The following is a 26138-nucleotide window of genomic DNA, read 5'->3' as shown; positions in this document are numbered from 1 at the left end:
CACTAGTTTTCTTTAGATCCTAGTTTGAGAATGTAAAGGAATACTGGCTTTTCAAAAGGGTTGAGAACAACATGAAACATCATTTTATTTCTGGAGTCATTAATTTCATATTTTTATTAGCCACTTTTTACAAAATTAGTAGTAAAAGTCATGATACCATAAACTAGAAGATGCCTGCACACTGCAGAAAGTGATAAAGCAATTTACTATAGCAAACTTTGGCTAAAGAATTGGTAGAAATGTAGTATGCCTCATATTAACCTTTTAATCTGTATTTGTTCATCTCTAATATAATACTGTGGTTTACAAACATTATTTTCTTCATTTTTGTCCATAATGTACAGTGTAAAATGCAAGACTCCTAAGGGCCTCCCTTTTTGCACCTGTAATTTTGGAAACAAAAACTGATGTCTCTTAGAATTCTAATGCCAAGCACATCACCGGTGCTATATCTATAATAATTGCCTACCATCCAGAGACTTTCAGCTAATTAACTTTCTAAGCAGCATTAATTATGCTAGGAAATAATTGCAAGTGCAGTAATGCACCCGCAGTTATTTGGCCCTCAGAGTTACGGGTGGAAAGAAGGAAGCCAGACTTTTTAAAGGTGACGTTTGGAATATAATTTTTAATGTTCTACAGAACATTAATTCAGCTGCAATTAAATATAAATACACTTAAGTGCATCTCTTTCAATAAGATGAATTAATTAATATCTCATGTAACAAATCACGTGAGCTAAAAAAATATTTAACACTTTTTTTTTTTGGTACCAAGCCTAGTATGATTTTTATTTTAATGATTAAAACATTCTGTCAAGTTTCTTTTGTCTGTTCAAAGCATTTTCATATTCCGCTCGAAGCAGAAGAAAAGCCAGTTTCCTTGGTTCATGGGTATTGGTCACTTCATTTGATTTTATGTTTCCTTTGCTGCACTTTTAATTTGATTTCATCAGTAGCTTGTCTTTATTTGCCTGGACTGAACATTCTTCTTTCTTTACCCCCTGTTCATTGCAAACAGCCACGGGGCAAATGTAGTGTCTCACAGCCTGGACCCTCTGTCAGCAGTCCACACAGCAGGTACCTTATTCTCCTGGTTTCCGCACTCTGTTCTAGAATTCCAAGAGGATGATGGAAATTGCCCATGATGTCCATTAAGTGTCTCTCCACACTTAGTCTGTCAAAAGGACAGGAATTAACCATTTCAAGTGCAGAGTTCCTTTGTAAGCAGGATTCAATTATTACAACCAAAATATCTGTAAATAGAAATATCGGGTAATTCTTGGAATATACAGCTTTTGCTTCCCATTAGCATCATTTAAATTTAAATTTATTTTATTTATTTGATCACATGGGTGTTTGTTTACATTCATAATATTGCTTGTTATATTAAAACCTGATCAGCAGATATACCATGAGGTTCATGGCAAAGACTTTTTATCATCCTCTTTATTTCTAGATATTAAATTAAGGCAGGCATTAGACCAATACAATATTTTAGAATTTGTAAAACCCACAAATCTGAAGAAAACACACTAACATCCTCTTCTTCTTTTTTTTTTAATTTTTAATATTTTGTTCGGTTTGTGGGTTTTCAGTTCTCATCATTCAGAATGAAAAGTCAGAATTTGAGAATTTTCATCCTAAAAATTGGTAGCATCTTTTCTCTCTGAAATCATAGAACTTCTTTGCAGATATTACACACTGACATTAATGTGACACTTGACAAGTGCTTGCATCCACTATCACTCTAGGAGCAGCGCTGCCCCATTTCTAGATGACCACTAGAGAGCAGACTTGCAGCTGCAGCTTTTTGCTTTCCACCTTGTCTCCAGCAATCTGTCATCTCTGCGGCTAACAGTGCTTCTGCATTCTCTGTTGTTGGTGTGATGTGTGTGTCCCTTCACTCTTTCACTGATCAGTTCACTTCGCCCTATAGAATAAACAAATAATGTTTTAAAAAACAAAAAATATATAAACATTGTAAGGTACAGGCCCTGTCCCATTCCAGCATCTAGTGAGTTGCAACAAAAAATTAAAATTATATTGGGAGGGGGGAAATTTATATGGAACTGTAATCAAACTTACACTTTCTTTGTCATCTATGTAGTAAAATTGAAATCCACTAAAATATTTCTTATTCAAATGCAAGAAATTTTAGGTTTGAAGCAGGGCCAAAATAGATTTATACAGTGATTGAGCAATGGTCAGGCATTTTAAAAAAACCTTGAATGCACTTTGTACCTGATAACCTTTATTCCATAAAGACAAACCTTGCTTTTGCTCAACAAAGCAACAGTGTGAAATATTGTGGGGGGAGGCAAAAACTGCTAGCATTTAGAACTAGTCAATATCCAAATTATTTCCAAGTAATATTTGCAATGTTTTAAATGTGTAAAGGGATTCAGTTCATGACTTTAGTTGTACCAGTTCACAATCAAAATCCAAGTGATGTATGGTAGGTAGAACATTTAGTCTTCCAATGCTTCCAAGAAAGTAGATTGCTTGGTTGAAAAAACAGTAACATAGCATACAGAATAAGTGATGTATACTTAAACAAGTGACCCCAGTTCTCTGTTCTTCTCTCAAATGGAGACTCAGAGAGAATTTTTCTACCTCCAGTCAGTATAAGGGTTGGCATTCTGTTCCTTATAGAAAGGGGGAAGAGGGGATCGGAAACTTAAGCTATGACCATTAACAGCTAAGTATATTTCTTTTATGAATCTGTCTGAAGAACAATGTTTAAATCAGGCAGATAAGCATGCTTGCACTAGCAACACTGAACTAAAGGAATATGTTGTGTCTGCTCCTCTGCTCCCCTTTACATGCACAGCCACACACGCACCCCTTTGAGAAGGCTTCTGTGTTGTAAGGGTTAGCAACTGGCCCAGCGTGCGTCTTAGCAGCGCTTTGCAGCTTTGGGATCAGCCCACATTCTAACAGTGGCATCTGCGCGGCACCTCTCAGATCAGCTTTCTTCAGCACTGTATATTAACACATCTCATAGCTGTTCAACACAATATTCAATTTGTCATTCAGACAAGCGTGGAATACAAATGAGTTACTACTGAATAGGAAACTTAATCAAATGCGCAAGCCAGACAGGTTGTGGTTGATGTGTAATGTGGTTTTAACTGATAAAGCAGTACAAGCTGTCACTGTGTTCTTAAATATTTTGACATGCCTCTGATCAGAGTACTTTGTGTTTGATCTTGCACTGGATCAGCAAACCCTAATAGACTATAGTGTAAGGGAGAACCAAAGAGAAATTAGAAATGTTTATCCTATAGGATTTTGCAATGGAAAGTTACTTACTTTAAAAATTAGAGGGTCAGTGGGGTTTTATATTAAGCTTGATGACATTTTGCCTTTCCATTATCATAACAAATAGGTTAACATATTTACTGTATCCTGTTCATTTGTCACATAACCCATGTCTGTTTATCAAGATATCCTCCCAGATCTCCACGATTACAGTATGGCATGAATCTTTTTTGCCAGGCAGTACAAGCTGTTGCATGCTATTTAGGAAAAGCAAATCCCAGAAGTGCATTTTCCCCATGGCAGCTAACATAGCTTTCAGAAAATGCACACCTGGACCTATGCCTGCCTGCAGATTTTTTGAAGTGATTAAAATGTTAAAAAGACAAAAATAATTGTACAATTTGCATCAGTGTGTTTACATTGTCTTTCTTGGGTAGCTTTATTCAAGTTCTGGTGCCACTGATTCAGTCCCCACTTCCTAACACCACCACCACCCCGCCTCCACCCCGAATCAAATAGCAATTTTATAAACTCACCTTTAATTCTTGAACCAAACTAGGCCACAGGATTCTTACTGGCTTCGACTGCATAATAGCAGGCAGTGTAAGTGTACTGATTAGGCCAGGAGATTTGGGTTCAGATCTCCATGGTTCTGTTCCCAGTTCTGCCACTCACTCTTGACTTTGGGCTTGTCAGTTAAACTGCCTGTTTAACCAACTGTAAAATGGATATATTAATCTTCTTTACAATGTAAGCTAGCTAACTTTGGGGGAAGGAGGGAGGCTGAGTAGTCAATGTAGAACACACAGTAGCAAAGAACAACTAATTGAGCTGCATGCTGAGCAGTAAGGTGAAGATACACAGGAGGTGAAATGAGAATTCCCCCTGCTCATCATGATAGTTTAATTTCTGCCTATCAGCTAAGCTTTTCAGAAGAGACGAGTAGAGCTCCAGTTCTCCAGACTTTGCAAACTCCATAGGTGAGGAATTGGACTGCTTTATGTAACTTAAGGTCAAGTCATCAGAGTTCTTGTGTAGATGACTTGGTTTGACATTAGGAAACATGCATTTGGTCAGATTTGCAGCTGTGCCTTCCACAATATCTAGTCACTAGAATCTATTTAAGGGAGTAAAGAACAATTGTGAAGTAGTCTGACTTCAGTCCAAACTGAGCAGCTGTCAGTGTGACAAATGGCAGAGCAGTCTGAAAGAGAAGGCAGGGAATCAATGGGCAAGAGAAACGAACTACGCTTTCCCCCAAAAGTAATATACTGTATAGCACTTGGGCCCAGTCCCCACCCACTGAAATTGAAGGAAGTTTTCCATTTACTTCAATAGCACAGCAGGTCTTTGGTTGCAGATGTTACCATTTAATCACCCCTTTCCACCTGCATTAAACACTTTGAGCTGCGTATCCAGTTTTCCATCACTATTAATGTGTCCATTATGGTATGAGTAAGTGTGATAAACAGCAGTTATGTCGCCAAAGGAATATAGCGCTTGAACTTTTTAAAACAGACCCTTCTGAAGGAATTTCCTACAGAGGCAAATGTTTCATTATTCATTTCTTGGATCATTTCCATACAGTATTAGCCCGTTAATATTTACAGCACTGCTCTACTACTACTATATTTCAGAGCACTTTTCCAATAACGGCATTAATTCTTCAGAGAATTAACTAGGCTCATAATCGAGAGCCTCCATACACTTCCCACCACCATCTTTTACTTTGAATGTTTTTATGTTTTTCAAGAAATACAGAAACAAAATTGGTGGTGCATTTCTGCTGCCCATAGACTTGAGAAGAGAGGAAAATTACTAGTTGATGAACAAGCCCACTCCTTTGATCTGTCACTTGGAAATTCCCTTAGAGACCCTTTTGGTAGTCCCAGAAAAACTTTCAGGTCACTGGATAACTATTTAAAAAAAAGACTCCACTTTTCAAATCATGATCATTAACCCCAATGACGAGTGGACACTCTGCAAAATGTGGCATTTGTTGATGAGCTGTAAGCAATAGTATTTATGCAAAAAGCCACGTAAGTAGGTAGACTGTGCAGCGAAATGCTTGGAAGGTAATTAAGCACTCCATGTTCCTTTTGTTCCTACCTCAGCCCATTAACTCTCTGTGTTGGCATTCTTATACAGTGGAAGGCCTGGTCTAATTGAACTTTAATATGGAATGCTCTGATGCTGTTAAATGTGCCATGTCCTTTCATTGCGTTCTATATAATATATGATCTTACATGATGCAAGAATAAGCAGCTTTCCATTCTGGCTCCAATGCTGTGGATTTAAGCAATGTGTAATCTTTTGTTTTGATCTTGACCTCTTGACCTAATCATCCCAGTAAGTTAATCATTTAGTGGACTCGAATAGTCAGCTCTCCATTAGTCAACTAAACATAACCAAAAGCTGCCTGGCTTCATTTGAAGTCTTCAGCATGGGAAGACATCTGTAGATAAGTGAGTTAGTAACAACAAATGATGTCCTCCAGTAAGATATTAATAATTGGAGAACTAGTTTCTTCGGTGATCCAGAAGGTACAAGGGAGGGCATAATTTCATGGCAAAGGTAATTCTGAAGATGGCTTCTCATCTTCCTTTGTGCTGTTTTACATACGTCTTTCTATCTCCTTAGCCTCAGTACACCATTGTGTTCTTGCTGAACTGTAATCAAATTGCTGTGAGACTTCCATATCAGATACACACTTAATAATAAAAAGAAATGAAGCAAGATTGACGTAGGCTGCAATATTAGAAGATAGCTTGAGAACCATTAAATTCCTGTGCATTTTAGTACTTGCCAAAACACAGTACCTTTCCGTGCCACATAATTCACGTATCTAAATCATTCAGTTTGGGTTTTTTAACCTTCAGGCTTTATCAACCCATCTAACTTGTAAGAAGCCTTTCAGTAGGTCACCCATGTAGTAGTTTTCTGACAGGTTAGGTCAAGAGGACAAAATGGGAAGGTCTGTGCAGAGGTGCTGGAACAGTTTTTATGGTGGGGGTGCCGAGAGACATTAAACCAACCGGAAACCCTGTATATGATGGAAACCGCTTCAAGTAAGGGGGTGCAACAGCACCTCCAGTTCCAGCAACTCTGGGTTTGTGTCAAAATGGAATTCAAACTGTATCCAGTGCTAGAAAGGAGAACTTTCATGTTACAGGGAAATCCTAAAAACTTCAGTCAGAATTTTCAAATGTGGGTACCTAAAATTAGGCATCTAAATGGATAGCCTGATTTTTGTTTTTCAGAGGTGCTGAGCTCCCACATCTCCTATCGATTAAAAAATTGCTATGGATTTAGGTGCTTACCTTCAGACATACAGGTTAGAAAATGTTGACCTCAAGGCCTACCTCCCCACCAGATACTGAGAGTAGGTTGTGACTGCAATGCTAGTAATAGGTTTTCCATAGAAAGACAGCAAGGAAATAAGTTCCAAAGAAAGGGTAAGAAGTCCATCCAAGTTCAGGAACTTTAACTTCTGATTCAGTGCAAAATGAAGCTATGCTGTACTCTGTGGACACTGAGATCCCTCTGATCCAACACTGGCATATTATTGCTCTAGTTGCATGACTCGTCGTGATAATTCCTAAAAGGAAATGCAGTTGACATTTAAAGCAATGGGGTTTCCCTTCTAGACTGTGTGCAGATATTGACTAAGTCAGCAACTGACATGATAGAATATATTTTGTCTTGTCTAGAGAGTACAATCCATTCATTTTTTCACATGGAAAATCTTTTACACAATTAATTAAGAATGATGGCACTTGAGCTGCCCATGTGCTATTCTTTTTATGATTGATCAGATGTTTTTTTTTTCCAATCCCACCAGTGCTAAACAGTGACAGTGTCAAAGTAATGGCATATTCACTATAAAACACCTCTGGCATTTGTTAATTATAGGATTTGTATTGATTTTAAAGTTAATGCACCAGGAAGAGTTGTTGTTTTTCCAGAAAGCAGTGTCCATTTTGATAAGGCTTCTGTTTATCCTGCATTGATGTCTTTTCTCAGGTCCATAAGAGGTGGCTCAGATTCCTCCCATTCTGAGACACTGGCAGCTCAGCAGCACCCGTCCTTCTTCCTGAGAGTCCTCAGAGCTGCTCTACCACTTCAGCTTCTTCTGCTGCTCTTGATTGGTCTTGCCTGCCTTGTACCAGTGACCGAGGAGGACTACAGCTGTACCCTATCGAATAATTTTGCCCGGTCCTTCCACCCCATGTTAAGATATACTAATGGCCCTCCTCCTTTATGAAGCAGTAGAAAGGCTATTAAAGTTGGAGAAGCATGTCAGGAGATGGACCTGTTTCAAATGTCAATGCACTTAACGTGGCAGCTTTATCTGTCTACTGTAGCCAATGTTCCCATATCATTCTGCTGGCACTAAATTAATAATGTATCCGTACCAAAATGTGTAATGCATTACGTGAGTAATATCCTTTCAAAACTCACATCTCTGGCACTAAGAAAGCTATGAAATAAGTGAAGGAATTTTCTTTCTATCCAACATACTGGATCTTCTGGCCACTTTATATCTGGGTCACTGCCCTGTGCTATGCATAGCCCAAGGACTTTATACTTTCGATAGAACCTTTCCTGTGTGCGGCTCTGAATGAGCTATTAGCCGATCTTTGTTAAATATATTATCAGTATCTAACAGTATTCAAACGAACCAGTGCTAAGGACATTTGAAAGACTTTGTAACATACATTTTTAAAGAGCTTGTATGGCAATGTACTATTTTTCCTTGTTTTTTGTTTTGGGCATGGCGTTCTAACCTTTTCTTTGGATGCACAGGCTGTAAATCTGAAAGGCACTTTTTTAAGGTTTAAAAAAATGGATGTAATAAATAAGATCATGGAAGGTTTTATGAGAAAAAATATTGAATATCAAGTATAAAAAGGAACCTATTTATGTATGTACAGTTTGCTAAGCCAAGTTTTGTTTGTAATGATTTCTTTGCATTTATTATAGATACCATACAATATTTTGTCTACGTGCTTTTTAATGACAATTCTAGAAACCTGTAAGTTTAGAATGAGAAATGTATGGTAAAAACAATTATAAGACCATGTATATGCTGCAATTCTCAAAGAAAAAAATAAAATAAAAAGAAATGCTGTAATAATGAATTGTAGCAGGAATCTGTGGGAATGGGAAGACCTTGCAAAATTGCTGCAGAACAGTATGAGATATGGGAAAGTAGACAGTTATAGAATCAGTGATGAATATAAAAAGCTGTTTAATTATGAATTAACATTTGGAAACTCCAGATTTTTCTAATATGTTTCTTACAGTCCATGTTTCCCAAACTGTTAGATTTATGTGTATATATGCTGCCTCCCATACTTCAGTAGTTATTATTATCAGTCAACACTGAAGAAGACTGTTTTTTGAGAGTTGAAAACGTTTAAATCTTCTCCATAGCAGCTTGATATAGACTGACATTAAGACTGATATTTATGCTTGACCAATAGCTGAAGTATTGTCATGGAATATACCCAACACACAGGCATAAATAGCAGAAAAACAGAACAAAATGAAAACTCATAAATTTCCCAGAAACATTACAGCAAACTCACTCTCTGAGCAGCAGCAGGCACTTCACATAGCTTATGAGTCATAACTTAACCAAAACAAAATTCTTTTCAAGTTTGAGAAATTGCAGAGTGTTGCCCTAAAGTTATCTCTGGTTTAATAAGTTTTTTCTGTTTTTAAAAAAAAACCTATTACACATACTGTATATTTTCCCATTACTTTTAGGAACAAATGTTTTCATTTAAAGAGCGAATAGACTGGAGTGTGTAAGCAGAAGGAAAGAAGCCCTGTTTTTGCTGAGCCTGAAGAAAACAAAACTACTTGCATTGTTGATGCTTCTTGGGATTGCCTTTCTGGGTAGCAATGGTTTGAATTGAGACTGATTAGAACTGAGCTATTGAGGCCAGTCAGGAGGTCATTAAAATTATCACCAGTAGGCATCCGAGTTAGCATGTGTGGCAGTTCATAAAATCTCAGAGCAATTGTTCCAGATTCTTGGGCAGATGTCACTGAATTGGATTTGTGTTTTTTGAAAGTTTCTTCACAGCCATACGGATTAGAGAGTTTTTAAAAAGGAAAGCTGAGATTGTGAAGCACGAGATGGCAATTCAGGCAAGGAAGCCAGCAAATGTTATCTGAAAGCAAGCACACAGCATTAAAGTTTTATCTTCAAGGAGTTCACCAAAGAGGGTGCTAGGAAGAGTACACGGCCTCACCTGTTACTTCCCAGGGATCAGTACATGCTAATTAAAAATTAGAGGGAGAAAAAGATTATTTAATGAGTCTTATACAGGAGGCAATAGGTAAAAAATTAAGCCTTAAATTATCCATTCAAAACTGAACTTCCTGTCCTTCTACCAGCCTTTCCCATCTGGTTGCAGCTTTGCTATTCTCCCTGTCCTCCAGATTTGAAAGCTTCTCATCCTTGGCTCCCCTGCTCATTCAGTTTTCTTGCTGCTTACTCCACAATACCTCTGAATGCTGGGCCACTTGGGCAAGGATGGTGTATGGTGACCGTGCAGAAGCCTCTGTCTGTCAAATAGTCTGCGGGAGCTGAGCCTTCCACTACAGTATGAGAGAAGCTAGCAGGGACAGTGAAGTCTTCCAGGAGTGCCCTCCCACCCCCATTCTCCAAGGAGGGGAGAAGTGTCAGTATCTTCAGAGAAACTTCTTGGTTTGCAGTGACTTTTCTCTCTGTTTAGGGCATCTCTTGATTGGTTCCTCTGGCCTTTAACTCCCAACCCCTGGGCTATGGGGTTAAGGGGTCATAGACTATGGAGAAAATCAGAAATGTGGGGGGAAGAAGGGGTGAAATGGAGATTGGCCAATCCTGGTTATCATGGAGAGGGAGGGAAGGTGGGAGGAGGACCTATTAGGAAGGGTACAAAGTAGGGCTGCCAAGCAATTAAAAAAATTAATCACAATTAGTCGTGCTGTTAAACAATAATAGAATACTATTTATTTAAATATTTTTGGATGTTTTCTACATTTTCAAATATATTGATTTAAATTACAACACAATACAAAGTGTACAGTGCTCACTTTATTTTTTATTACAAATATTTGCACTGTAAAAAACAAAATAAATTATATTTTTCAATTCCCCCATTACAAGAACTGTGGTGGAATCTTTTTATCATGAAAGTTGAATTTACAAATGTAGAATTATGTACAAAAAAACTGCATTCAAAAATAAAACAGTGTAAAACTTCAGAGCCTACACATCCACTCAGTCCTACTTCTTGTTCAGCCAATCACCCAGAAGATAATGCTGCCCGCTTCTTGTTTACAATGTCACCCGAAAGTGAGAAGAGGTGTTCACATGGCACTGTTGTAGCCGGCATCGCAAGATATTTATGTGCCAGATGCGCTAAAGATTCACGTGTCCCTTCATGCTTCAACCACCATTCCTGAGGACATGCATCCATGCTGATGACAGGTTCTGCTCAATAACGATCCAAAGCAGTGGAGACTGGCACATGTTCATTTGCTTCATCTGAGTCAGATGCCATCAGCAGAAAGTTCATTTTTTTTTATTTTTTTTTGGTGGTTTGGGTTCTGTAGTTTCTGTATCAGAGTGTTGCTCTTTTAAGACTTCTGAAAGCATGCGCCACACCCCATCCCTCAGATTTTGGAAGGCACTTCAAATTCTTAAACCTCGAGTCAAGTGCTGTAGCTATCTTTAGAAATCTCACATTTGTTACCTTCTTTGCATTTTGTCAAATCTGCAGTGTTCTTAAAACAAACAACATGTGCTGGGTCACCATCCGAGACTGCTATAATATGAAATATATGGCAGAATGCGGGTAAAACAGAGCAGGAGACATACAATTCTCCCCCAAAGAGTTCAGTCACAAACTTAATTAATACATTTTTTTAACAAGTGTCGTCAGCATGGAAGCATGTCCTCTGGAATGGTGACCAAAGCTTGAAGGGGTATAAGAATGTTTAGCATATCTGGTTAATATACCTTGCAATGCTGACTACAAAAGTGTAAATGCCGGTTCTCATTTCAGGTGACGTAAATAATAAGCAGACAACATTATGTCCCGTAAATGTAAACAAACTTGTTTTTCTTAGCAATTGGCTGAACGTGAAGTAGGACTGAGTGGACTTGTAGGCCCTAAAGTTTTACATTGTTTTGTTTTAGAGTGCAGTTATGTAACAACAAAAAATCTACATTTGGAAGTTGCACTTTCACAATAAAGAGATTGCACTACAGTACTTGTATGAGGTGAATTGAAAAATACTATTTATGTTTATGCTTTTTGGATTGCAAAAACAAAAATAATATAAAGTTAGCACCGTACACTCTTTATTCTGTGTTGTAATTGAAATCAATGTACTTGAAAATGTAGAAAAATATCCAAAAACATTTAATAAATTTCACTTGATATTCTATTGTTTAACAGTGTGATTAAAACTGTGATTAAGTGTGATTAATTTTTAATAGCAATTAATTTTTTAGATAATTGTGTGACTTAACTGCAATGAATCGACAGCCCTAGTACAAAGGAATAGTTTTTAAGAAGAATTGTAATTAGTATTGTCAACCTCAGTTTGATCCCTTGTTGCTCTACTCACTCCATTATTTGTATGGGCTAGATCTACTTTAGGTATCTAAATCCAACCGTTAGGCACCACTGAGATCCTCAAAACCCTGCCCCTTAACCCTGGAGGTGCCTGAATTCACTGCAGGTGGGCATGTGCAAAGCTGCCTAAATCCTCGCGATGCTGAGCAGTTTGGTATCGTATTTCAGGGCTAAGCCCTGGTGAGATTCTCAAACAGGCCTACCTACAAGCGTACCTATTGGATCCACAGGAGTGTTGATGCAATAGCCCAGTGGTTAGGCCACTCGCTACTCAACAGAGGTAGGAGGTCTGTTTTCAAATCACCACTCTGGCTGATTTGGAGCAGGGTCTGGAAGCCATGGGAGTCCTCCAACCACTGGAGATTATTCCAGGTTGGAGTCTCTCTCAATCTCGCCTGTGAAGCTATTCCACTTTGTACAAACAATTAAAAAGGCATTGGAGCATTGATTTGAATCTGGGTCTCCCGCAACCCCACTGGGCTATGGGTTATAATGGGTGTGGGGACAGGGGGCTGGAACAATTTGTATAGTGGGGGTGTTGAGAGCCATTGAACCCAACTGTAAACGCTATATGTGATGAAAACCACTTCAAACCGGGGGTGTGGCTGCACCCCCAGCACCCCTAGTTCCAACACCTATTGTGGGGGGGCTCTCTTTCTCTCACTCTGGTGTGTGGTTTTTTGTTTGTTTGGGGGTTTTTTGTTGTTAAGAAAGGGCTGACCTGGCTTAATCATGGAACTCTTTGGGAGATGATTCATGGCTGAGAATCCTGAGCCGTGGGAGGGGCCTCCTTCCAGCCAGTCAGCCACGTGCCTAAGGCCCAGATCGATGAGAGTTAGGTGCCAACTGCCTTTGAGAACCTGGGCGCTTAGCCCTGCCATTTTCCTCAGCATTTCACTCCTGGCTAGCTGAGGCAGCTCCTTGCTCGGCTTCCTGGCTTCTGAGGATCCCTTCCTTAGGCACCCATCTCCTACAACCCGTGCATTGTATGAAGATCCTGGGCACCTAACTCAGGACTGAGTCTGCCCCTGGGCAGCAGGGTGCCTTGCAACACCAAAGTACCTTTGTACATCTAGCCCTATGTGTCCGTATGCTGCCTAGTGCAATGGGGATACAATCAGGATTGAAGCCGTTAGAAGCTAACATAAAATCTGCCCTTTCCGTCCCTATGGTCAAATTGCTGGCCCATGTCTTATTGCCTCTCCCCTCTATTGCTGCCCTCTCAACCGCTCAGGCCTCCTGCTACCTCGCTCCTCCAATCCACTCAGCTGTTGAAAATACAATGATCTTTCTTCTCCCAACCCCTTCTCTGCTCCTTGAATCCTATTACTGGATCCATCTCCATTGCTACATAATATTCAAGCTCCTTGGTCTCCCCCTTCATAATTCAGCCCCACTCTACTCTGCCTTCTCTCATCTCCTTCTGTCCTGTGTCTCTCCCTTTCTCCATGTCCCCCATCCCCTCCAGTCCTTTCTCTAACAGCTCCCTTTGTCTCCCACTCCCGCCCTCAGCTTGGAGCCTCTTGTCACTCAGCTGCTACACTTACAACACCCTTGCGCTTGGCACTCAAACCCTTAGAGAGAGCCCTCTTAGCACAGACGGTTTCTACTGCCCCTAGGTACTGCCGTCATCTTGTACTTTTCTTGTTGTTCTTTGTTTTAGCTCAGAGTGCTGCAGGAAATTGCTGTAGCAACAAATCTGTGTGGGACAGGTGGGAGAACAGGTTGCTTCAGTGCCTACAGGCATTGGCGCTTGGCTTCATTTCTGTGATACTCTGGAGTCAATTCAGGCAGGAGAATAGGACTAACAGTGCCCACAAACCAGCTAGCTGGCATCACAGTGGCGCATCGTTTCCTAGGCTGTGGCTGAGGGAGTAGTGGGGACTCGGGAGGAGAGCTCTCCTGTGATTGGTTTGGAGGCAGGAGGGAAGGGACAAGTCTCTCTCTCTCACACACACCCCTCCCTACCTCTCTGTCTCTCTCTTTCCCAGTCTGCAGGGCAAGAGCCCTTGGTGACCCCTGCTGGCCCATCAAAGGGTCAGGGGGATAAAGCAGTGTTGCCAACTCACTGCAGCAAATAAACCTTTAGCTCCTGCTGGAGCCACCCCAGTTGCCTTCCCCACGTACCCCGCTCCTGCCCTAGGGGCTGGGCTCCTGCAGGAGGCACAAGAGGGGTCTTGCTAGCCCGACTGGCTGAGAGGAGTTTTCAGGGAGGGGAGAGGGTGCAGCTGACATCATTCTCAGGGGACTGGAGGGAGGAACAATGGGTCGGTCTGTGTTCTGCTCCTTCCCCCTCCCCGCCCCTTAACACCAGTGCTGGGAAGGGGGAGAGGGCTGTAGTAGGTGCAGAGGTGGGGCTGTGGTGGGGTGTATGCATAATTAATTGCTGTGCTGGGAGATGTACCGTATTGTTCCGATTATAGGCCGCTCCTGATTATAAGCCGCGCCCTTAAAGTTTGGTGCTATTTTTAAAAAATTAAATTTTTAACTTTTTTTAACTTAAAGAAAATATACACATTAGTAGAACAGTAAAACAGTATTTTATGTAATGAATAGGAAGACATGTACCAGTATTTTTAACACTTTTAACACTTTTGGTAGTCCTGCTTTTGACGGCATATGTTATATACTCAGAAATATTGAAAACTATTTTGTAGTTATACTGTAAATAAAGAAGGGAAAAGGAATGGACAACAAGGAGACTGATGGGAACAGTTCTCACCCTCTCCCCTGCACAACAATCAACAACATTAGCAAATGTTCTTAGGGTTAGGAATCATGGCCCCCCCCCGAACTCCTGCCCCATCCAACCCCCCGCGTTCCTTGACACCTCCCCCCACCCCAGGGACCCCTGCCCCATCCAACCACCCCTTCTCTTTGTCCCCTGACAGCCCCTGGAACCCTTGCCCCTGACTGCCTCCCACCGCCCCATCCATCCCCTGATCCTTTCTAACTGCCCCACCAGGACCTTTGCCCCTATTCAATCCCCCTGTTCCCTACCCTCTGACCCCCCCAACCCCTATCCACCCCCCACCCCGAACTCCCCTGCCCTCTCTCCAACACCCCCTCCCTGCCCCCTTACTGCGCTGCCTGGATGTGGCTGGCGGCACTACAGTCCGGCCGCGGCTGGAGCCAGGAGCCCCGGGATGCTGGGCCGGGGCAGGAGTCACGCGGCCGGAGCCCGGAGCTGGAGGATGTGGCGGGAGCCGGACGGCCAGAGCCAGGTAGCTGGCCAGCCAGAGTAGGGCGGCCGGGAAGGGATGCGGGGCCAGGGCCGGGCAGCGGGGGACGCGGGGACGGGCGACGCGGCGGCGGGGGACGCGGCGCCGGGCGGCCGGGGCCGGCGGCAGGGGACGCGCGGCTGGGGCCAGCGCCGGGCGACGCGAGGCCAGGCAGGGCCGGCCAGAGAATTCCAGGGGCCCGGGGTCTTCAGCGGGGGGGGGGGGGGGCCTTCCATTCTGGGACCTGCCGCCAAAGTGTCCCGAAGACCCGCCGCGGGGCACCCCTGCCGCTGAATTACCGCCGAAGCGGGACCCGCCGCTGAAGTGCAGCCCGGTCTTCGGCGGTAATTCGGCGGCGAGAGGCCCCGCCGCGGGTCTTCGGGGCACTTCGGCGGCGAGTCCTGGAACGGAAGGGCCCCCCGCCACCGAATTACCGCCGAAGACCGGGCTGTACTTCAGCAGTGGGTCCCGCTTGGGCGGTAACTCGTCAGTGGGGGGTCCTTCCGCCCCGGAGCAGAAGGACCCCCCCCCCGCAGGCGAAGACCAGGAGCAGAAGAAGCTCCTGCGCCCGGCCCCGCAAGAGTTTTCCGGGCCCCCCGGAGCGAGTGAAGGACACCGCTCCGGGGGCCCCGAAAAACTCTCGTGGGGGCCCCTGCTGGGCCTGGGGGCAAATTGCCCCCTTTGCCCCCCCCTCTGGGCGGCCCTGAGGCTGGGGCCGGCGGAGGCGGGTACACGGGGCTGGAGCCGGGCGGCAGGGGAGGCGGGGACGCGGCCGGCGGAGGCAGGTACGCGGGCCTGGGGCCGGAGCCGGGCGGCGGGGATATGGCCGGGGCTGGAGCCGGGCGGCGTGAGGCCAGGGCCGGCGGAGGCGGGTACGCGGGGCCGGGGCCGGGCGAGGCGGGGACACAGCTGGGGCAGCCCAGAGCCCTGAGTCCCGGCCGCGGCTGGGATTTAAAGGGCTCTGGGCTCCCCACCGCGGCGGGCAGCCCAGAGCGCTCTGATTCCCGGCCGCGGCTGGGATTTGAAGTATTTTTATTGTTTTTTTTTCAAGTTCCTGATTATAGGCCGCACCCCTAATTTAAAGACTTAAATTAGGGGAAAAAAGTGCGGCCTATACTCGGGAGAATACGGTATTATTAATTGCTTAGGTAGAGGGTGGGCAGCGGTGGGGTTGCATAATTAATTGCTGGGCTGGAGGAATGGGCAAATGTATGTGGGGGGAGCTCCATAATTATTTCTAGGTGGGGGGTGTAATTAGTTAATTATAATTTTGGGGAGAAGGGGCAAGCTCTGCACCATAAGGCAGCCAATGAGAGCTCCTGCAATGAGGCCAATATCATTTTTATACATTTGGGAGAGTTGGCAGTACTAGGCTACATTACAGAGCTTTATGGCTGCAGCGCTGCTAGTGCACATGCTCTAAGCTGAGGGGAGAGAGCTCTCCTGTCAACTTAATGACTCCAGCCCCTGTGAGGGGTGGTAGCTATGGCAGTGGGAGAAGTTCTCCCACACAGCCCTGTCCACATTGGCGCTTACATCGGTGGCACTTACATCGCTCAGGGGTGGCTTATTCACCCCCCTGAGGAACGTAACTTATACCAACGTAAGCTGTAGTGTGGACATAGCTTAATTGTCACCCAGACGGGGGATGGGTGAGGGAGGTTGGAAAGCGAAAGGCAGCCCAAAACTCATGATACAATCTCAGGATTGCACAGCCAACTTGGAACTTCTGAACATTTGGGTTTGGCCGTGTTTTCACGAACTGTTCCTACTCGCCCCTCATGTGTGCTTGTAATCCTGACAGCCATAAGCCTGACTGCTCAGCCTCATGCCTCACACCCATCCCCCAGAGATCCCTGCTTCATTTCCAACAAAGCTACCTACCTGGCAGCTGCCCAAATGTGTGCTCCCAGCTACTCTGCCAGTTCTCACTCAACACACAACCCCATCCCACCCTCCAGCCTGCCAGTCCTATGAAGCCTGTCCCCACTACTGGTTAGTAACCCTGGACTGGTCAGTGAGTACAGGGCATATCAGGATGAAGGGGTTGGAATGGTTCCTTGTAGTAATGAGATAGTAAAGGTCTGGCTTCCTCTCCCTTGTCCCCCACCTAGGCCTGGACAAATTAGTTCTAGATGACTGACCATCCACTCCTATTTCCAGCTGCTAGTTACCTCAGAACAAACTGGTGTTCAAAGGGTTAATGTAGATTGAAGTATCTCACCTGAGACACTCCACAGCAATAACTCCCCAGGATTTAGCTGATGTTTGTAGGAGGATTCTGACGATAAGTGGGAAATAATGAAGCCAGAGCCATGGGTGTGAAATAAACACTTCAACAAGCAGATCCTTGCTGTGAGCTGGAAAGTCAGTAATATGATGCTTAGAAGTGGGGCAGGAAGCAGGGTGAATGGAGATACTGTGAAATCTAGATTGTTGGGTTTTTTCACCTGCGTCTCAGGAAACTGGTCAATGGAAGAAAGACCAGCGGCCTGGTTGAGGTTGAGGTTGGACCTGGATTTGGTACAAACAAGGTTCAAGTCCTCCAACAAGTGGCTGTAGACTTCATGATTTTAAGGTAAAAAAATCTGACTTCTGTGTAAGTCCTAGGGGTCTTCTATGCAAGCCCCTGAATATGGAGCTTCCCCTCCCCAATTCATGAGTTTCTATGGTTGTCATAGGCCAGTGACTTTGCCAGACTATCCCATTACTGCCCCCACCAGCTGATTGTTGACCTCAAACCCAAGGGTGGCTGCATGAAAGGTGCAATATAGAACGGATTGTTTTTAATGGTAATACAAAATATAGACCTCTGTAGTAGCATATCTCTAAAGGGAGAGCTCTGACTCGCTTAATACTATTAGAATTATTTCAATATAATTGACGATAAAGGAGTAGACAGCAGTGACCAAACAAATACAATCTACTTGGTTTGCCAAAAAAAGCTTTAAATAAAGTTGCTGAGAAGTGATAAAGGAAAATAAATAATCACAGGGACTGGGGCAAAGGCCTGTCGTGGATTAAAAACTAGTTAAGAGATAGGAATCTGAGTTATATTACATGGCTGCTCCAAAGAGCAGAGGGAAATGAATAGTGAGAGATCCTAGGGTTCTGAATTATTTAATATATTATTGTATGTGCAAGAGGAAGTAGACAAACCTGTTTGGCTTAAAACCAGTGAAGGCCCTGAGAAATAGCAGATGGATTTCACTACGGTGCCATTGAGCAGCACAATGGCAGATTAAATTTAAACTATTTGGGGGAGGAAATACATTATTTTGATAAGTATCAGAGGGGTAGCCATGTTAGTCTGGATCTGTAAAAGCAGCAAAGATGCATCCGACAAAGTGGGTCTTCATCCACGAAAGCTCATGCTCCAATACGTCTGTTAGTCTATAAGGTGCCACAGGACTCTTTGCATTATTTTGCTAATGCATCTTTTTCAGAAACAGTGGTGGGTTCAGGATTTCCAGGGTACTGTGAGGAAAATGGCTTAGGAACAGAAAATATGCTGATCAATGCCGATGCAGGTAGTGTACGCCATAGCAACTAACAAGCTGCAGTCCTCATTCGGGCAAAACTCCCTTTGCATTTTGGGGCTCCAAATATGATTCTTAGGATTGTTTTTAGAAAGGATGGGAAATAGCTTCAATTCAGCTTTGGTATGGCCTCATCTGGAGTACTGTCACCTAAAAGCAAAAGCCAGTCTTGACGGAGTCTGGACAAGGACAGCTACAATGCTTGGAGAGCCTACATACTGCAACAACATCTAGGCTTAATTGGTCTGGAAAGACCAGGCAGTGAGAACTAGATTCCACTTCCCAAAAGGAGCAAGCTCCAGGTAGAAAAGAGAGGAGGGGAGGAAGGAAGGGAAAATAGCTGGGGAGATGAAGTTCACAAGGGCAAATGGAAGATGAGGGGGAAAGGAGGAGAGGATTGGAGAGAGAAGCTAATGGTGAAAATCAGACACTACTTTTAGTACAGATTTGGAATTTGGGCATAAGACATTTCTTCTGTGCCATACAGTGAAGAAGCTCAACCATTAAAGCCTACTTCTTCTGGCAGATGTTAAGGCTATTCAAAATGTTGGCTTAGCACCTGAGCTGCAGCCAAAGAGTGTTTGGGCCAGCTCAGAAGAGTGGGGTGCCAAGGTGGCTTTAAACCACCTTCCCACTACCCCAGTCCTGGGGCCTTATGATCTCCTGGCATTACTCAAAGCTGCTTTAATTCCCATTGCCTGTCATTGGCCAAAAGACACCGCAGATTTCTGAAGCTCAGCATCACCAGATATAGGTGGGGCGGTGTGTGACATTCCGCAGAGTAGAATCTGGACTGATGAATAGCTGTGTCCCTTCAGTTCTGCAATCTGGGGTGCCTTTTACACTGCTTTGCTGTGAGAGCAATCACTCCTGGTCCTGCTCACCCAGCCACCAGCATGCAAAATCACTCCCAGCTGAATTACATGAATGCTCTGGCCAGTCACTCATGAATTACATACATGGTGATACCAGCAAATTCCTAGTCCCAGACTTTCCCCAGAAATGTGCATCTTGTGCTGCCCAAATCTCTCCTTCTGGACAATACAAGCTCATAAAGACCATCATTTCATCAATGGAAAGTGACAGGCACAGACCCTTTGTCTCAAGTGGAGGTTCTCATGCACTTCAGTCCAAACACACTTGTTTAGCTAAAACAATAAAACAAATGTATTAACTACAGAAAGATAGATTTTAAGTGATTTCAATAATGAGGCATAAACGTCAGAATTGTTTGCAAAGAAATAAAAGGTAAAACAAACTAAAAGGACCCCTTCTCCAGTTTAATGATGCTTCCTTTGTCTTTCAAACGTTGTTACTGCCGTGAGTACAGATAAGGGGAAAGAGGTGATTTGGGGGGGGGGAGCTCTGTTTCTCATTCTTAATCCTCAAAGAGGGGAGGAGGGTATATTTCCAGCTGGGTTTCAGGCAACAGCCAGCTGCTTACACAGAACCAACCCCTCTGCTGCGTCTTTGCCAATATGTAAAGTTTTCGCTCACACCTTTCTTCCTGCCAAAGAATGGCGGCTTAGCCAGATGATAGGTCATGAGTGTCCATTTGATTACGCTGATACCTGGCTGGAGCATCAGTGCGTCTTTTGTTTCTGAAGAACTGCCTGGGCCTGCGTTTCTAATTTTGGAGCATGTTACAGCAATGTTATACAAGAGAATCTTATAACTTTACAAACAACTTTGATACACATATTTTACCAGGACAATAATGTTCAGCAGATTGAGTTTTCAAATGATACCGCACAAGGCATACTTCGTACAAAATGTATCCTTGTCTTGTAATAAGGATGAACATAGGGGTATGGTCTGTCACAAGGAGGGAGATGGATCCCACAAATGTAAATACACAGAGGCAATGTTCTCAAAGACAAACTGAGGTATTTTTTCAGCAGCTTCAAGGCTTTCATGCTAAGCAAGGATCTTTCAGCCTCTATTTTGTAAACATATTTAGTGAAAGAGCAAAGATGCATGCCCACAGATAGCTGATCTTTGTAATATGCAAGCTCTTTTTCCCTGAGAAAAATCTCAGAATATACATTATGTACCAAAATCCCTACGGTTGAAACCTCACTGCAGGGGCATTGAGTGGACTAATACAATTTCAGCTGCATTTGAATTAAGTTTCCTGAAATAATGAGGCAGCCAAAGCTGGAGCTAACATGGAGACATCTGAGACCTGAAGGAAGCAGAAGATAAATACAAGCATCATCTATGTGACAGAGCAAAGTCAAATAATTCCTAATGATGGCCCCTTGGTGGTGATATCTAAATCCAGAAAAAGCAGAGATCCCAGAGAGATATTTCAGCAGGGAAAAAATCTGAAGTGCTCTAAATATAATATTTTGCCTGTTAATTGTCACATCCCAATAGCTGACATGCCCCCCAATTTGCTTATATATGTCAGCAGGTTGCCATGATGAAATGGAAATAACTACAGCCTGGTGGGCCATAGAAAAAGAACATAAGTGGGTTTCATTCAGCAGGTGATTTTACACTTTCAGCAGCACCGACCATAGACTGCCATGCTGCTGTGGTCTGCCCAGGTTTCTTTCTTTCTTTCTAACTAGCTTGATCTGAAGGAAGTGACTTTGTAATAGAGTGGAAAGGAATGCAGTGTTTAACCAGACCAAGAAATAATCACTGCGCAAGGATTTTAAAGGCTAGTATGATCATATATGGATTAAAAAAACCCACAGACTTTCCTATTGCAGTAAGAATAGCCTGTGCAGCTGCACTATATTTAAGGATTACCGGTCACCAGAGTAATTAATATACCTTTTTCATTTAGTTTACCTTTCTATCTTCCTGTCTTCAGCCTGTGCTGCTTCTGGCCTGTGGGTGTCAGCAACTGTGTTCTGGTTCTGTGGAAGGTGCAAGTTGTATAGGAAGAACTTGTTACACAGGATGTTTAAGCAGCCACGCTACAATGTAGTGGCGGCATTAAATGTTCTGTTCCAGTGCAGATTCCTGACCTGTTATCATTCCATGGCAATAGGCTCGCCCTGGCTGACCCAACTGAGAATAAAAGTTGTCAGTCACAAATACATTTACTACACTTGCATATGAGCCAGAAAATTAAACAGTTTTGAATGGGCCAGCTTCCTTGTCAGAGGAGTGCTGTGCTGGGCAGACTGATAAATCATTTATAGGCTGGGAAGCAAAGAGACAAAGCCAGTCTCTTTAATTGAAACAGCAGCTGAAGCAGGCTGGATGAAGGATGGGGTTTATTGGGGGCAGAGGAGGAGAGGTGGTGCTGTAGCTATACAGTGATTAGTTGCTTGTGCTACAACAGCGGAAATGTCATGGATGTGAAGCCTAATCTGCTAATTGGGGTTACTTTATAATAGAGTAGAAGATCCTCCCATTTGGCTGATATATTTTTCTTTTTTTTTAGAATCAGATCACCGTTTGGCCACAATCCAGAGTACTATTACTAGGATAATGACATGATATTATTATTGATGTCACTAAGGCTCACCTTGCTAGTATAGAGTCAGGGGCAGCTCCACCTTTTTTGCCGCCCCAAGCATGGCAGTCAGGCAGCCTTTGGCGGTGCACCTGCAGGAGGTCCCTGGCCTCGCAGCTTCGGCGTACCCACCGCCCAATTGCCGCCGAATCTAGGGGACCAGCGGCAGACCTCCCGCAGGCGCACCACCGAAGGCTGTCTGACTGCCGCCCTTGTAGGGACCAGCAGGGCGCCCCCGACCCCTGCGGCTTACCACCCCAGGCATGCGCTTGGAGCACTGGTGCCTGGTGCCATCGCTGTACAGCGTGAACCACAATCAGCCTAATTATAGGCACCAGTTAGTTGATTCCCTTACAGAGCTCAGAGGAAGGTCTCTTGGTGAGGTATTGAGGAATGTACAGCTTGGGAAAAAATGCCATGGAGAAGTGATGGTTGAGTGGGGGGTGGGCAGGGGCGGCTCTACAAATTTGGCCGCCCCAAGCAGTCATGCCCGGGAGGCGCCCCCGAGCCGCGGGAGCAGCGGACCTCCCGCGGTCATGACTGCAGAGGGTCCGCTGGTCGCGCGGCTCGGCTGGACCTCCCGCAGCTGTGGGCGGTTCGCTGGTCCGGCGGCTCCGGTTGAGCTGCCGCAGTCATGCCTGCGGAAGGTCCAGCCGAGCCGCGGGACCAGCGTCCCCTCCGCAGTCATGCCTGCGGCAGGTCCGCTGCTCCCGGGGCTCCGGTGGACCTCCCGCAGGCATGACTGCGGCAGGTCCGCCGGCCCAGCCTGCCGCCCCCCCGGGAAAGGGCCGCCCCAGGCAGGTGCTTGCCCCGCTGGGCTCTGGAGCCGGCCCTGGGGGTGGGGAGGTCACGGCAAATGTGTGTGAGGATCAATTCATGTCTATGTTGCTATCTGATTGCCAGGGACTTACCAATACGCAGGGTGGGGTCCTAAGTAAGCTGTGTGTGGGGGGGCTCAACTGGAAGGGGCGGGACTCGGCAGAAGGAGCAGACCCTTTAAATTTCTGGGGCCGTTATCGCCCCCGGAGCCCCAGGGCTCCCGGCTGCCGTTGCTACCCTGGGGCTCTGGAGGCGATTTAAAGGCCCCAGGGCTCTGGCTGTGGTAGCGGCGGCTGGGAGCCCCGAGCCCTTTAAATCACCACCGGAGCCCCATGGTAGCAGTAGCTGCTGCAGCGGCAGGGAGCCCCAGGGCTCTGGCAGTGATTTAAAGGGCCAGGGGCTCCGGTCTCTGTGAGAGCCCCAGCCCCTTTTAAATTGCTGGCCCGGGGAAGCTGCCCGCTGCCAGTACAGTGGGCTGTGTGCCGACTCTTACTGATACGCTGGACTGGAGCGGACCGGCGTACTTTCACCTTTGCTGATTGCAGAAACTGTATCCATGATCAAATATGCCATTGAAACCCTGGCGTGATCTCTTCCATTAGGGTGTATTAATGATTGTTGTTATTTATAATGTGGTAGTGCCTACAAGGAGGGCGCATTCTGCTAGGCACAGTGCAAACATATAACAAAGGGCCCCACACTACAAGAAGGATGTGGATAAATTGGAGAGAGTCCAGCGGAGGGCAACAAAAATGATTAGGGGGCTGGAACACATGACTTATGAGGAGAGGCTGAGGGAACTGGGATTGTTTAGCCTGCAGAAGAGAAGAATGAGGGGGGATTTGATAGCTGCTTTCAACTACCTGAAAGGGGGTTCCAAAGAGGATGGATCTAGACTGTTCTCAGTGGTAGAAGATGATAGAACAAGGAGTAATGGTCTCAAGTTGCAGAGGGGGAGGTTTAGGTTGGATATTAGGAAAAACTTTTTCACTAGTAGGGTGGTGAAGAACTGGAATGGGTTACCTAGGGAGGTGGTGGAATCTCCTTCCTTAGAGGTTTTTAAGGTCAGGCTTGACAAAGCCCTGGCTGGGATGATTTAGTTGCGTTTGGTCCTGCTTTGAGCAGGGGGTTGGACTAGATGACCTCCTGAGGTCCCTTCCAACCCTGAGATGCTATGATTCTATGATTCTATGACAGTCCGTGCTCTGAAGAGCTACGTACTCTGCATTGCACTGAAGTGTCTGTTCTGTCACTTAAAAGGTTGGCCAGTGGCTGGGACAAACACATAAGGTTTTGCAAGATCCCATGAGCACAGCCAATACTCACAGATACTTTGGCGTAGTTCTGAAGGAGAAACTCCTTAGTAGCTGCTTTTGAGTTTGTGAAATCAACAGGGCCGGATTTTCAGAGGTGCTGGCAAGCTGAAACTCCCATTTATTTCACTGATCAAGATGCTACAGCTATGTGCAGTAAAGTTTGTGTCACAAACAGTTTGGGAGCCTGGGCAATAGGCCGGGAAAGTTAAGCTGAGTGGTGCTAGCCCTATTTCAGAATTGGCCATGGGACACCTGACTGACATAACGTGGCAGGCTCCCTAGCCTGCTGTTTGACTTTATTACAGTGGTTCAGCAGCACTGCTGTCGTTAAGGTTGTGTCACATTAAAGTTCTGTTTAAAGGGCCTCTCAAATTGACAGTCTTAGTTCAATTCCTTTGAAATTTTATGTGTTTTAGGATGGTGCAAGGTAGCTTGAATGACAGGGCCTGCAGAGATAAAAGCTCAAAATAAATAGCCATTTTTCAAAATGTTTCCAGGGGGAGGTTGTGTGGTTTGGGGGTGGGGATTTGTGCAGAGCTAGAGATCAAATCATTGATGTGGTGCCAGTCAAAGTGGGTATGTTCCCCGCGGTGCTGCATGGCACTCAGTGAAGCTCTGGGAGACGTAAGCTGAGAACACTGTTTAAGACACTACACTTTTTTTACAGTGTGCATAGACCAATACAGAAAAATGATGACAGCGTTTTCATTCCTGCCATTTTATATGCCAGGGGTGACCAAACTGCTCGTGAGCCGCATGCTGCTCTTTTACAGTTAAAGTGCAGCTTGCAGAACAACCCACGTGTCCCCCCACCCCCTCTGCCTACCAGACTGTTTGAGGGAACTTGGGGCTTCTGCCCAGGGGGGGGGAGGGGAGGTCTCAGGCTTCAGCCCCGCAGGAGGCACCTCCTGGGGATCAGGACTTCAGCCCCACGCCCGCTGAAGCCCCTAACCCCACCACCCCACTGCAGGGCTAAAACCCCAAGCCCTGGCAGGCGCGCCCCGGCTCTCCAACTTCTGAAGGTTGTTGTATGTGGCTCAGATGGTCATTGAGTTTGGCCACCCATTATATGCGTTAAAGCTCGACTCTTGCAAGTGCTCTAAAATATGACCAGTTACTTGGATTGCTTTGAAATCTGGTGTGCCCCATGGGGATGTGGGGTAGCATTAGTGACCCAAATTTAGGGTCATTTGACCAGCGGATTCCTGAGTTGCAGCCTTCCCCCCCACCCGCCCAAAAAACCAGTGTCCTTCTACCACCGTGAACTGAGAGGTACAATTGACTGGTGAAGGCTGTGACCTCACCCTTCCTTGAACATAACTAAGGCCCCCACCTAAGACCAAATGAGTTTTGGATCAAGTGAGTGGAGGTTGCTACAATTTGAGAGGCAAGGGTGGCAGTTTTATTTATTTATTTATTTATTTATTTATTTATTTATTTATTTATTTTGCGAGGGGAATGTAGTCAAAGTAGTTGGAGGAAAAAATTTGAAGCCAAAGCTTCCTGGGTGGGAGGGGTATTGGGGCAGAGGGGTTTGAGCAGCAGTGAGGGGAGGGCGTTACAGGAAGGAGGGATAAATGGGGATAGGTGGTAGGGGAGGGGAGACAGGTTGGGGGCTCAAGTGAGGAGGTGTGGGACCGTGGTAAGGGGGATGTGTGGATGAGCGGCAGGGGCCTGGGGAAAGACTAGGGGCGGGGATACCTGTCAGCCCCACATGCTCCGCTCCCATGTGTGTGCCCTTGTCCCTTGAGGGGGTGTCTGAGAGCCCTGCCTTGCCCCCTCACCATGCTGTGATATGGGGCCATGCCCTTCTGTGAATGTCTGAGCCCCTCTCACTGCCTCCTTGGTGTATGCCAGGAGCTGGGG

General features: G+C 45.0%; 1 protein-coding gene and 1 long non-coding RNA gene across 2 annotated transcripts in view; one reads left to right on the top strand and one right to left on the bottom strand.

Annotated features, from left to right (window-relative positions):
- SYNE1 (spectrin repeat containing nuclear envelope protein 1) overlaps positions 1–8531 on the top strand; it is a 468360-nt gene extending 459829 nt beyond the window's left edge. Inside the window, exons 144-145 of the mRNA XM_045009096.1 lie at positions 1021–1079; positions 7287–8531. Coding sequence (XP_044865031.1) covers positions 1021–1079; positions 7287–7527 — 300 coding nt within the window. The 3' untranslated portion in view covers positions 7528–8531. The remainder of the gene's footprint in view (positions 1–1020; positions 1080–7286) is intronic.
- LOC123366019 lies at positions 788–21709 on the bottom strand. The gene is made up of 3 exons (XR_006577888.1): positions 21465–21709; positions 1824–1932; positions 788–1255 (listed from the first exon to the last, which is right to left on the bottom strand). It is a non-coding gene; the product is annotated as an uncharacterized LOC123366019 (long non-coding RNA).
- Between the last annotated feature and the right edge of the window lie 4429 nt (positions 21710–26138).

Source organism: Mauremys mutica, chromosome 3, assembly GCF_020497125.1.
Source record: "Mauremys mutica isolate MM-2020 ecotype Southern chromosome 3, ASM2049712v1, whole genome shotgun sequence".
In the NCBI taxonomy this organism is placed as follows: domain Eukaryota; kingdom Metazoa; phylum Chordata; order Testudines; family Geoemydidae; genus Mauremys; species Mauremys mutica.
The sequence above is the reverse complement of the archived record's forward strand: the minus strand, read 5'-3'. Positions and strand labels throughout refer to the sequence as shown.